Genomic DNA, 13,538 nt, shown 5'->3' with positions numbered 1-13,538 from the left:
CGAATGCATTCCTTTTTTACCTCGTTTGTTTTATCAATGAAATCTTATGTATCTTGAACTTAAAAGTTATGCCTCTTCAAAAATGATTGTATATTAGATCATGTCATTTCTCAATGCGTCTCGTGGGAGAGTTACACTTCAATGATTGATGATCAGTCGTAAGGAACATCAATTAATGTCTCCTGCTAGTTGACCATTTCGCAATGCCTCATTTATTATTTCTAGATTAATTTAATGCATTTTTGAAAGACTTAAGTACATCACGGTGTCCTTGTTTTGAATCATTTTTATTCTTTAAGAATGAAACGTATGGGAATCTATTTTTTTTCTATATAGATTATCAACTTTATCTTTTTTTACCATAAACATGTGGCAGATAAATTAAGTGAGTTAGCTGAGATCTGAGTGTGTAAATTTCTTTATTGGCAATTTTTAAGTATCTTAAATACTCCGTATGGAGGTGCTTTTAATTACAGGAAGCTTATACAGATAAGTAGAATAAATGTTCCGAATTAACAACAATTAAGGTTCCGAATATTCCTCCATAGGCTATATTTCTAATTAATAAATACACGTGAACCCGGGTTCACGCAAAAATTGTAAAAAAATAATAATATAACAAATACGTATACAATGTTTAAATGTATATATTTTTACCTGTTTTGTTTTATATAAATTTAGACCTCTTGTTTAGTATATATTATGAACGTCCTTGACTCAGTGTACCGATAATGACAGTTCTTGATACTTGAGTATGGCGGCCTTATTTGGAAAGATATTACGATAGCGCATTCAGTCTTCCGTACTTCTCCACAAAGGAGGTATATATTTATAAGAATAAGTGCGACGTTAACAAATGTGTTTCCCTTCCCAGTCCAAAATGATCCTATAAACAAAAAATGAGCTCACCACCAAAATATAAGGAAAGAAGGAGTTCTAGTGGACCCATAGATGTACCAGCCCTTTATTCAGTGTTCAATGGGGAGGTCAATATTAACTTCATTGCTTTCACTGGCTGATTTATTCATGCAAAACTTCGTTTCATTCAGTACAGCTGATTTATCACAATTCTATATATATATGACAGTGATTACTATGATTGTTAATTCTTTCTATGTACTTGTCTTATAAATGAAAAAGAGTAAAATTTCAAAATTTAAAGGTCTGCTAACTTGCCCCTATGAAAAATAATTTAACCACACTGCATTAATTAGTACCAACAGGAACATATATAATAAAGATATACTGTTCCCAACTGTACCAACTAGGCTCAATTATGAAAAGAAGTTTTATCAAAATCAAAATTAATTGTAATTATCATTTAATATTCCCTTGAGCAGATGTAAGAGCTTCAGTTTCCAAGGCTTCACTTTAAGCTACATGTAATCATGTCTTAGTCATTCCAACCCTCTCTACAGTCAAAACAAATATTTGCATCAGAAAGACTTCTAGTTAGGGTGCTACCATTTTCTATGTCCAATATAACTTCATATAAAAAAGAGGATGTGGTATGATTGCCAATAAGACAACTCTCCACAAGAGACCGAAATGACACAGAAATTGACAACTATACACATGTACATATAGGTCACTGTACCACCTTCATATATAGATATAGGAAGATGTGGTATGAGTGCCAATGAGACAACTCTCCATCCAAATCAAAATCAAATTGAATAACAATTTATAAAAGTAAACCATTATAGGTCAATGTATGGCCTTCAATACAGAGCCTTTGATTACGCCGAACAACAAGCTATAAAGGGCCCCAAAATTACTAGTGTAAAACCATTCAAATGGGAAAACCAACGGTCTAATCTATATAAAAAAATACGAGAAACATGACTCGTATGAATTACATAGAAAAACGACAACTTCTGTACATGTACAGTATTATATGAATTATCAAAACAAATGTTGTACAAGTCTTCTCATATCAGAGTACAATACATATATGAATTATCAAAACAAATGTTGTACAAGTCTTCTCATATCAGAGTACAATACATATATGAATATTAAGATGACTCTTATATTTTGAAAGGTAACAAACCTGTCCCAATTAGTAGTGGACAGGTGTTGAAGTGTGACTTCTACCTTGTATTTGTGCCATGCATGTCAAACAGTCTGATACATACAGCACACGATTGACATGCAGTACATACATAACAGTTTTAGACAATTATGCTTATAAGTTATATAACTCATAGTAGCTAGTATTATATTCTATAAACTGCATGTCCATTATATAATAGACCACTTTCGAGTTCATCCGTCACCGGAAAAAACTCGTCAATTATACGCGCCTTTATCACCGTCATTTGTGTGTTTAGGGGCGTCGTCACTTCCTTCCAATGTTGAGCGAGTGGTTGGAAAACTATAATTCTATATTGTACGAATTTTTTCGGCAAATTGAATTCTCAAAATTGACAATCAACACTGCTGTCATTAGGGAATTGTCAGTAAGTCCCTACATAGCAACCATTATTTCTAGTTTATCCTGCACAAAGACGATCACTAAGACGCTTGATGAACGTAAATAGTGCAGGGATACAGGCGACCCCCTCTATCTGGTAAATGACGTCATAAAGGCGTGCATAATTGACGAGTTTTTGACGGTGACGGATGAACTCGAAAGTGGTCTATTATTCTATAATTGTAATTTAAATTGTATTATGGAGAAGACTTCATAGTATGATTTACTTGTGTCTAATCCATTTTACAAATATAATATGTATCAACTAAACATGTTAGTAAAACTTTAGTATTTTTTCTATTACGGTTCACATTTTAATCAGTAATGTTTTGTTCAATAGGTAGCAGCATTACAACCCTATGGAGCTTTTATTAAAATTCCAGGCTACAGAAAGCAAGGTTTGTTACACACGAAATTAATGCGTGTTTGTAATTTGTGAAAAGAGAAGAAAGATACCAAAGTGATATTTAAACCCATAAATTGAAAAAAAAACCTGACAGCTCTATGACAAAACAAATAATTTATTGAAAGACAAACAAGAGAATATAAAGAACAACATAGAAAACCATACATGTAGGCTGAGATACATTTACATGCACCCCACCTTTGGAAAGGCTACCATATAAACTTCCCACATGCTTTGATCATTACAAACAAACAAATACATTAACAGACAGTATAAGAACTTATATATTCTTCTCACATGCTATAAATCATGATAAATTCAGTATTCTAGATCTGACGAAGGACAAAGTTATTACAAAATAAGGAGACAAAGTATTTATATCAATTTTAAAAGGTTCAGGATAGTGACATGTATCCTGCAAGTTTTCTTCTTCAGTTTGCATTTATTATTGATATATAAAATGAGTTTAATATAATATTTCATCTTTTTCTTGATAAAGGTCTGGTCCATAAGTCACAGATGTCTAAAGCTAGGGTGGAGGACCCTTCAGAAATGTTAGCTGTTGGAGAGATGGTGTATTGTAAAGTTGTGTCAGTAGAGGTATATAACATGTATAAGTTAAATGATTAAAAGGGTGGAGGACCCTTCAGAAATGTTAGCTGTTGGAGAGATGGTGTATTGTAAAGTTGTGTCAGTAGAGGTATATAACATGAATAAGTTAAATGATTAAGAGGATGGAGGACCCTTCAGAAATGTTAGCTGTTGGAGAGATGGTGTATTGTAAAGTTGTATCAGTAGAGGTATATAACATGTATAAGTTAAATGATTAAGAGGGTGGAGGACCCTTCAGAAATGTTAGCTGTTGGAGAGATGGTGTATTGTAAAGTTGTGTCAGTAGAGGTATATAACATGTATAAGTTAAATGATTAAGAGGGTGGAGGACCCTTCAGAAATGTTAGCTGTTGGAGAGATGGTGTATTGTAAAGTTGTGTCAGTAGAGGTATATAGCATGTATAAGTTAAATGATTAAGAGGGTGGAGGACCCTTCAGAAATGTTAGCTGTTGGAGAGATGGTGTATTGTAAAGTTGTGTCAGTAGAGGTATATAGCATGTATAAGTTAAATGATTAAGAGGGTGGAGGACCCTTCAGAAATGTTAGCTGTTGGAGAGATGGTGTATTGTAAAGTTGTGTCAGTAGAGGTATATTACATGTATAAGTTAAATGATTAAGAAGTTGTATGGGTACCATTCAAAACCGTAAGTTAATAAAGACATTAGCATGGCCTTAACAAAAAGACAAAAAGGCAAGCAAGTGTGTACAAAACAGAGGGATTGGGCATGGATAAAGAAACATGGAAAAGAGGGTCAAGAAACAAGGTGCCAAGATGAGGGAAGCCTGAGTCTGGTCTGTAAACAGGGGAAAGTTTAAAAGGAATGTGCTATGAAAAGAATTTGACCTATATTCGTCTATAAGAATATTTGAATACTGCTTATTTTGATTCCAACTTACTCAATGAATAACATCCCATTGATTTCTAAATCACTAGACAATGTCAAATAAACTTAACATGTTTAACCCGCCACATTATTTATGTATGTGCCTGTCCCAAGAAAGGAGCCTGTAATTCAGTGGTTGTCGTTTGTTTATGTGTTACATATTTGTTTTTTGTTCATTTTTATACATAAATAAGGCCATTAGTTTTATCGTTTGAATTGTTTTAACTTGTCTTACTGGGGCCTTTTATAGCTGACTAAATGTATATGGTATGCTTTGCTCATTGTTGAAGGCCGTACGGTGACCTATAGTTGTTAATGTTTGTGTCATTTTGGTCTTTTGTGGATATTTGTCTCATTGGCAATCATACCACATCTTCTTTTTTATATTAAAAAATAAAACTTGACTGACAAAAGGTTCGTAATCTTCGAATAGATATACAATCTTCAATTGTGAGTAACATAATTTCAAAAACTGAAAGCAACATTTTTCTAAAAGAATTTTGTGAAAGTCTTTATTCATGGTAGAAGATGCTGACGCACTCGTAATTTTTTTTATTGCTACCGATGTATTATTTAAGTGTATATATTTAAGTAATGAGTTATATATTCAGGGAGATAAGATTGGACTGTAAGTTCTATAATTGTGTATATTTTAGTAATGAGTTATATATTCAGGGAGATAAGATTGGACTGTAAGATCTATAATTGTGTATATATTTTAGTAATGAGTTATATATTCAGGGAGATAAGATTGGACTGTAAGTTACTGATGTATCATATAATTGTATATATTTAGTTATGAGTTATATATTTAGTTATGAGTTATATATTTAGTGAGATAAGATTGAACTGTAAGTTCTATAATTGTGTATATTTTAGTAATGAGCTATATATTCAGGGAGATAAGATTGGACTGTAAGTTACTGATGTATCATATAATTGTATATATTTAGTTATGAGTTATATATTTAGGGAGATAAGATTGGACTGTCTATGAAGGTTATCAACCAAACCACTGGTAAAGATGAGGATGCAGAAAATGTTCAACTTAGGTAGGAGTTATTTTCTTTTAATTGATTTGAAATTGGGTGTGTGGCTTGGTTAAAACCAAGAAATTAAAGTAGCCCTTGGCCATCAGACGACTATCTGGTCCACATGAATTTGACTTTTCATAGTTTTCAGGACAAAAGGTTGACATAATTTCATAAGGCCAAATAAAAAATATATGTGTGGTTCCAGTCATCCTTCATATCCTACTTTTTAGCCTAAATAATAGCCTACCCTTAAGATTTTTTGTCATTTTTCATTGTAACTGGAACCACAGAAAAACTAACGGCCTAATTTATGTACAAAATTTTTTTTCTACAAAGCCATTTTACTAACTTCTGATTAGACTTCGTAATCATGTTATTATTGCAATTTATTCTTGCAACAAATTTATCATGCAAAAAGGCCTTTCATGTACTCTTGTCACATCTGCTTATTATAATCATACTTATAAGGTTGGTTCAATTTTCTATATGCATATTTTCAGTTTGGATGAAAGAAAAAATAGGAAAGGATTTCGGAGTGAGAGAGCAAAAATAGAATTGGGTGCTATCTTTGATACAACATGCAAGAAGTGTGGTGGCCATGGTAATATTTTTCACTAAAATAAATGCTTACAAAATTTGAGAAGTTGGAACTTTAAAACTTAACTGCTTAAAAACTTCACTCTGTCCAATTCTTAGAGTGCAAGTTTATTTACATATTTGTTAGGTTGTTTTTCTCTTATCTAATCATGCAATAACAAAGTTTAAGATATCTCGCTGTATACAAATAATTAGATGCAACCTAGACAACTATTTACCAATGATCAAGGGATGAAAAAATAATAATTGGTCACCATATAGCCTACATTGATGAACAAAACCCATTGTAAGCTGTAGCATTGGTCCTCTTTCAGTCAATTTGATTTAACTCTTTTTCATATAAATAGCTTCAAAAATTTGTTTTAAAAAAAAAGTTATGTTATGTTAATAATAGTTGGTTAAAAAAATACCTAAAAATTTCATGACACAAAATTGCTACATACACAGGAAAATATGAAAGCAAACTAACAGTGTTTAATTGCTGTTACATTGCTGTTCTTCATCTCAATGTCACAGTACAGCTTTCAACTTGAGCTAAGTTATTGGTATTAAGTTGGGTTTTTTTTGCCCTTATAAATATTTTCTCTGTTTATCTGTAAAATTTATTTCATATGAACTTTGTTATATGGAGTCTTTTTCAAATACCAACTACCAATTTGGTGTACCTTCTCCTTGAAACATAGTATCCAAGTTGCAAAGATAAACAAAAGAGGAAATTTACCTACCTTCATGTTTTATCTTTTTGTAGGACATTTGGCTCAAGACTGTTTCCATGCAAAAGGAGGCAAGGCATATGAACTAATACCAGAAGATGAAGTAATTTCACCTAGTAAAGAAACAGATACTTCATCTAGCAGGAAAAGAAAAAAGGTCCATACTTATTTTACTTACATTTCATGATTGGGTAAAAGATTGGATGAAATATGCTTGCATTTAAAAGAGTTATGATTGCAGAAATATTTTGCGTTTATAGTTGAGGTGTACATAGTAGAGAGTTACTGAATCAATATACTCTCACTCAATATTTAACTTCACACAGCACCATATCATATGTCTAACTACAGGTTGAATAATCATACTTTTCATGTCCTTTGTATTGTGTAATACTTCAGAACATACAAATAGGAATATAATATGTATATATGATCGTAATATTGAATCAGCAAGTTGTATACTGTGGATTCAATAATATTCCTTGGAGACCAATTTTCGTGGATTTTGTTGGTACAGTTGATCCACGAAATTAAATGTTCAACGAATTACAAGTTTTCTAAAGTAATGTATGCAACCGTGCCAAAATGAAATTCAATATCCATGAAAATGCTAGTTTTCTTAAATCCACTAAAATTGGTACCCTCCAAAATAAATGAATCCATAGTATGTAGTTTTAATCCTCATTAAGGTGGTATGTGAGTCTGAAATAAAATTGATAGAATTTGTTCATACTTTGCCAAAACGTTGTATCTATTGATATATGGTCAAAAATATAATATAAAGGACAGGTCACTGCGCATTTTCTCAAGCTACAGATTGTGACAAAATGACACATTTTGTATGGATTATACAGGGGAAATGCCATATTGTGATTAGAAACTAAACAAAATGATAGAAGTTTAAAATAAATTAGGAAAAGATAGCTTTCAGACAATGCTTTGAGAATATCAAAAGAAAAGGTAGGGTCACTGTACGATTTTTACGGCTAAAATACAAAATAGGAAAATTCCATGTAAATTTCAAAATGGTTTTTTCTTCAAGTGATTATCTGTTATATCCATATCAATTTGTATGCAGGTGTATTTCATATATATGGTGAGTTAAACTGATTTTTACTTATATCTTAGTTTTTGTCAAAATTGTTCCTGATGGTGTTAAGTTTTAATAAGACTAAGTGAGGATATACACAGAGAATATTTTCTACGACAATAAGAAGTCTGAATAGAAAAGTGTTGAAACATTTACATGGTAAAGTCAAGAAAGAATATACTAGATAGCAACTTATTATTTTTAGCATACTTTTTTTGCTTAAGACCTCTCTTTCTAACTTCACTACAGTTCACTTTTGAAATTTTCCAAATTGTTTTGGCTACAGGTTCAATTTGTGCTATTTTTCTACTCGCAAAAATTGTAACATAAAATCACTCATAAGCATGATAACAATCAGTTGGTTAACAGTAGAGAAATTTCGTAAAAATCAACATGTTATGATAGATAACTTTTTATTACACAGAAAGAAAAGAAAGAAAAAAAAGCAAAAAAATCTAAGAAACATCGCCATAGTGATTCCTTATCAGAAGATGAAACAGAAAAATCTCATAAAAAGGTAGGTTATTGTTTGAAGGGTGAAATAGCTATATCACGTTTTTAAGAATCAAAGGGATCACATGTTTCACTGATCATCTAAAAGTCAATGTCAGAAATAATAGGTATGATACAGATTGACAGATTGACAGAGTTGTATATATGTAAAATGGAATAGATTTGAAATACCAAAACCAGAACTTGCTGCTGAGATTGAATAATTAGGCAAAAATAGTAAACTTAGGAGTTTAAGATAAAATGTTATGATCTGACATGTTTTCAATAATTACTGAAAGATTTAACCTCCAATATATTCAAAGTCAAAGGAGATGTTGAAGGTCAATGAGAAATTAAGTAAAAAGTAAAATCACAAAAAAACTGAACTCTGAGAAAAATTCAAAATGGAAAGTCCGTTATCAAATGGCAAAATCAAATGATAAAACACATCAAACGACTGTCATAATCCTGACTTGATACAGGCATTTTCAAAAGTAGAAAATGGTGGATTGAACCTTGTTATATAGAGCTAAACATCTCACTTGTACGACAGTCACATCAATTTCCATTATATTGACAATGATGCATGAACAAAATGTCACAATTATGTGAATTATTGATACTTCCTTTGAAGAAGTAAATCCAAAGACATTTCATGATTTTAAGAAAATTTTCCAGGCTTGATTAATTTCTAGATATGATAACTATTCCATATCATTGATAATTATTAATACTGTAAATTCAGAAATTATTGCGTGCATTTATTATTGCGATTTTGTCATTTTACACTTGAATGCGATTTTTATTTTTACGATTTTGAGAAATGTCATGCTTAATTCAGTTAAAATATTACGAAATGCGAGTTTTAATTATTGCGTTTACAACTCAGTCGCATTATTCGCAATAATAAAAACCTCGCAATAATTTCTGAATTTACAGTAATCCTTTGAAAAATGATGTGGGAAAGACATGACATGATTTCAGAAAATTTTCCAGGCCTGATTTATTTCCAAATACTATAGCTATTCCATATCATGGACCAAAGATTGAATGAAATGTCACAAAGTTATAACAAAAAGGTTTAGTTATGAACTTATGGAAATATGATTACTGTGTCAGAATATGTGCTGATTATGGAAATATGATTGTTGTGTCAGAATATGTGCTGATTATGGAAATATGATTGTTGTGTCAAAATATGTGCTGATTATGGAAATATGATTGTTGTGTCAGAATATGTGCTGATTATGGAAATATGATTGTTGTGTCCGAATATGTGCTGATTATGGAAATATGATTGTTGTGTCGGAATATGTGTTGATTATGGAAATATGATTGTTGTGTCGGAATATGTGCTGATTATGGAAATATGATTGTTGTGTCAGAATATGTGCTGATTTGTGGACCTTATTACAGTTTCGAAAATGGTTACAACTCACATGGATGATTATTTGATTGTTGCTTCCTTTATAGTCTAGTCAAACTAAGTTTTAACATCAAACTAATTGCAACAGAAAAAATGTTTTAGTTCTAATCTATAGCATTAAGCCCTAAATATACACAGAAAAAAGTCCCATAAAATCTAAACTTGAGGAAAACTCAAAATCAGCATTTTTAATTATCTATATGGAGATCACTCCACAAAAATGACTTTTTTTTGTCAGTTTTTGGTTGATTTTCTTAAAATTCAGGTAAAGAATGATACTTTGATTGGGTTATGAGTTCGTATTTGACTATATTAAATAACCTTCTGCTCATGGAATGTACAAAACAGTATTATGGATTATGGGTATTTTTTATGAGTGGATTTTTCATTAAAGAAATTACAAATTTGTGGCTTTGTGACCATTTTGATAAAATAATGTGAAAATTTGGTACTGTTAATATCTGTATATCATATTTGTTTAGCATCTTCCTTATTTAAAGAAGCTTTAAATCACAAAAAGAAGAATATATGCTTAACTCTTTTTATTAAAATTAATTATTTACTTTGACATGTTGAAAATTCAATAAATGATCAACTAATGAATTACAAAATCTAGATTATAGTTTGATAAAAACCTTAAGAGTTGTTTGTCATATTCTAAAAATGGCTAGAATATCAAGATTCCGTTCATTCTGTTGAATAGAAGCGGTAAAGTTGTAATTTTGTATCCAATTTTGGCGAGCCTACAACTTATGTTGCAGAAAGCTCGACATTGGGATAGTGATACGGCGGCGGCGGCTACAGTGGCAGTGTTAGCTAACTTCTTAAAAGGTTCATATTTTAGAAGGTGAAACACCTGGATGCCTCATACTTTGTATGTAGATGCCTCATGTTACGAAGTTTCCATCAGTCACATGTCCAATATCCTTGACCTCATTTTCATGGTTCAGTGACCACTTGAAAAAAAAGTTCAAAAGTTTTGTAATGTTGAATTCTCTCTTATTATAAGTAAATGGATAAATATATTTGGTATTTGCGTACTTTGCAAGGTCCTCATGCCCGTCAGACAGTTTACTCTTGACCTCGACCTCATTTCATGGATCAGTGAACAAGGTTAAGTTTTGGTGGTCAAGTCTATATCTCAGATACTATAAGCAATAGGCCTAGTATATTTGGTGTATGGGAGGACTGTAAGGTGTACATGTCCAACTGGCAGGTGTCACCTGACCTTGACCTCATTTTCATGGTTCAGTGGTCAAAGTTAACTTTTTAAGTTTTGATCTTTTGATCTAATATTATATGCTGAAGGTCAACTATATTTGGTGTATGGAAATATATTATGAACTATATGTCAGTCCCACAGGTTTTATTTGACCATGACCTCAATTTCAAGGTTCATTGCACAGTGTTAAGTTTTTGTGTTTTGGTCTATTTTTCTAAAACTATAAGTAATAGATAAACTATATTTGTTGTATGGAAGCATTGTTAGCTGTACATGTCTGCCTGGCATGGTTCTTCTGACCTTGACCTCATTTTCATGGTTCATTGGTCTTTGTTTAGCTATCTTGGTTTATGTTAATTTTATGTAACAGTTGTAATAAAGCTTTATACTTAGGACTATCAACACAATATCAATGATTAGTAAAGAAGGCGAGACATTTCAGTGTGTGCACTCTTGTTATTGATATTTCTGTCTTTTTTTCTAGAGTAATCTCCCTTGCAAGTTTCCATAAGAATTTTAAATCGTGATTTTTTTAGTCTTCCTCAAGTATGATTTAATGGGACTTTTTTCTATGTATATTGGGGGTATAATGCTAAAGATTAAAACTTAAAAATCTTCTGTTTCAATTACTTTAAGGTTAGGGTCAAATTTATGCTAGATTGACTGGACACAACATTAACTTTACAGATAATTATAGTACACCTGTATACCCTTGCTTGCTTTTCACAATTTAGTTTTAATGTTTCATATTATTTTATTGCAGAAACATAAGAAACACAAACACCACCATCATAAACATGAAAAGAAGAGTCGACATAATAACAGCAGTTCAAGTAGTGACGGATGAACATTTTAACAAAAACATTTATAATATTATATGTTATTATTTTTATATGAAATAATGATTTATATTAATGTCAGCTTATGTTGAGAACATGCTGTATCTGTGTTTAGACAATTCAGTTAACTTGCATTTTTTTCTCTATTGAGAATTTTGCATTTAAGTATTGTTTGTGCTTTGGTTAAACTATCAACATTAAGTTGACAAACAAAAGTAACATAATGTACTGAGTTATTTATAAGAACTTGATTTGGTACAAGCATTTGTGTAGAATGAATTTGGAAATAATGTGTCTGTGTACAAAAGGAAAGGTTCAAGGAATTATTCATAAAATCACCTTTTTTTGCCATTCCAAGATTATTTTTCATAGGTGTCTGTGAAATTTTTGTATGGTTTTATTTATTAAAAGAGAAAAATTACAAAAAAAATAATTCAAAGTAAGAGTAATGATGAGCCCTCAGATATGTTAATGTCATATTATTGAAATTTCAAATAGAAATCTTCATCATAACTTGTCATGACTGATTATTTTGTGTGTTTCGTCATTACTAGCATTACCATTTTGTACTGTAATGTAATGCATTCAGCTGTGACAAAATTTTTAGATCAACTTTTTGACTCAAGGTGATACTGAATCTGATGACTTTCTCAAAAGTCAGTTATATGAGTCAGAATTTTTAATTATTACACTATGTTAATGTTTCATTTAAGAGAAGGTCTTGTATATCATTGTCACATGCGTGTAACAAAAAGTTTTACTTTAAAATAAAAATTTGGAAATAATATAAAGCTTTTCTTTTTCTTTTATATTTTGGGTCTGGTTGGACAAAGTCCAAACCCAGCTTATGGCATGGTAATGACTGTCAGATCCAGGTAAAATTGCATGCCTAATTAATGTAATTAATTCCACCTTCATATTATAACAAAAATCTTGAAACTTCACTCATAGATTTTGAAGTTATGCACCTGATACTATGGAATTGTTCAATAATTTTTCCCCATTTTCAGAACATGGGAACTAAACAACTTTCAGGTAAACCAAAACTTCTTATTTTGTCACAGGTGCTGTCGTAAATAAAACCGAGTCTTAATATTTGTTATTAAAATTTATTTATTTGATAGACACTTTTATAATGTCACAAGGTAATTTGATATTTAAATGATACATGTTTACATGAAACTGTAAACCATATTCATATTCTGTGATGTTCTTGCTTCTCACTGTCATGGAAATAACATTTACTAGTACAAATCTTTTTTCCTTGATTATCAGATTTAGTTTTTAGAAAGTATGTTAGTTTGTAACCGGATTAGTTTTTCTCTCAATCGTTTTATGACTTAATCAATGGTACACTACTTTTGTCTTTATTTGTAGTTTCGAGAAAATAAAAACTGTTCCATCAGGGAATTAAGATTCCTTTGTCGTATTTCTTTAATTACAAAGAAATCCCTTTCTTCTTGTAAGAGGTTACAAAATACCAGAAATGGATGGTATAGTGGGATATGATATCTATTTATGATACCAAAAGCATACATTCAAAGGGAAACGTAATTTGCATGAAAATGTACAACTCTTAGAGTTGATCAAAATTGAGTAATAACAGTTTGCATACGATTTCCTTCTTGCATTACTGTCAAACAATCTCATACATAATCACAAGCATAACAACTTACCAAAGATCACAGGTAATATTTGAAGATTTCCCAGAATCCCAAGCACTAAATAAAAGTTGGTGTAAGATTA

General features: G+C 31.0%; 1 protein-coding gene across 2 annotated transcripts; it reads left to right on the top strand.

Annotated features, from left to right (window-relative positions):
• The first annotated feature begins 847 nt into the window (after positions 1–847).
• On the top strand, positions 848–12,548 carry LOC134701812 (zinc finger CCHC domain-containing protein 17-like). Of its 2 annotated transcripts, none has more exons than XM_063562933.1 (8): positions 848–986; positions 2,817–2,874; positions 3,382–3,482; positions 5,352–5,431; positions 5,914–6,014; positions 6,759–6,880; positions 8,247–8,330; positions 11,717–12,548. In XM_063562933.1, exons 1-8 carry the CDS (start codon positions 900–902, stop codon positions 11,798–11,800), a joined length of 717 nt encoding a protein of 238 aa, XP_063419003.1. In that variant the 5' UTR covers positions 848–899; the 3' UTR covers positions 11,801–12,548. The 2 variants fall into 2 exon arrangements, with proteins under 2 accessions (XP_063419003.1, XP_063419002.1); XM_063562932.1 differs by having other exon boundaries at positions 8,238–8,330; positions 11,717–12,547.
• Positions 12,549–13,538: the final 990 nt, after the last annotated feature.

The sequence above is a fragment of the Mytilus trossulus genome, unplaced genomic scaffold (genome assembly GCF_036588685.1).
Source record: "Mytilus trossulus isolate FHL-02 unplaced genomic scaffold, PNRI_Mtr1.1.1.hap1 h1tg000343l___fragment_1__unscaffolded, whole genome shotgun sequence".
Classification (NCBI taxonomy): Eukaryota; Metazoa; Mollusca; class Bivalvia; order Mytilida; family Mytilidae; genus Mytilus; species Mytilus trossulus.
This window is presented reverse-complemented; position numbering and strand designations above follow the sequence as displayed.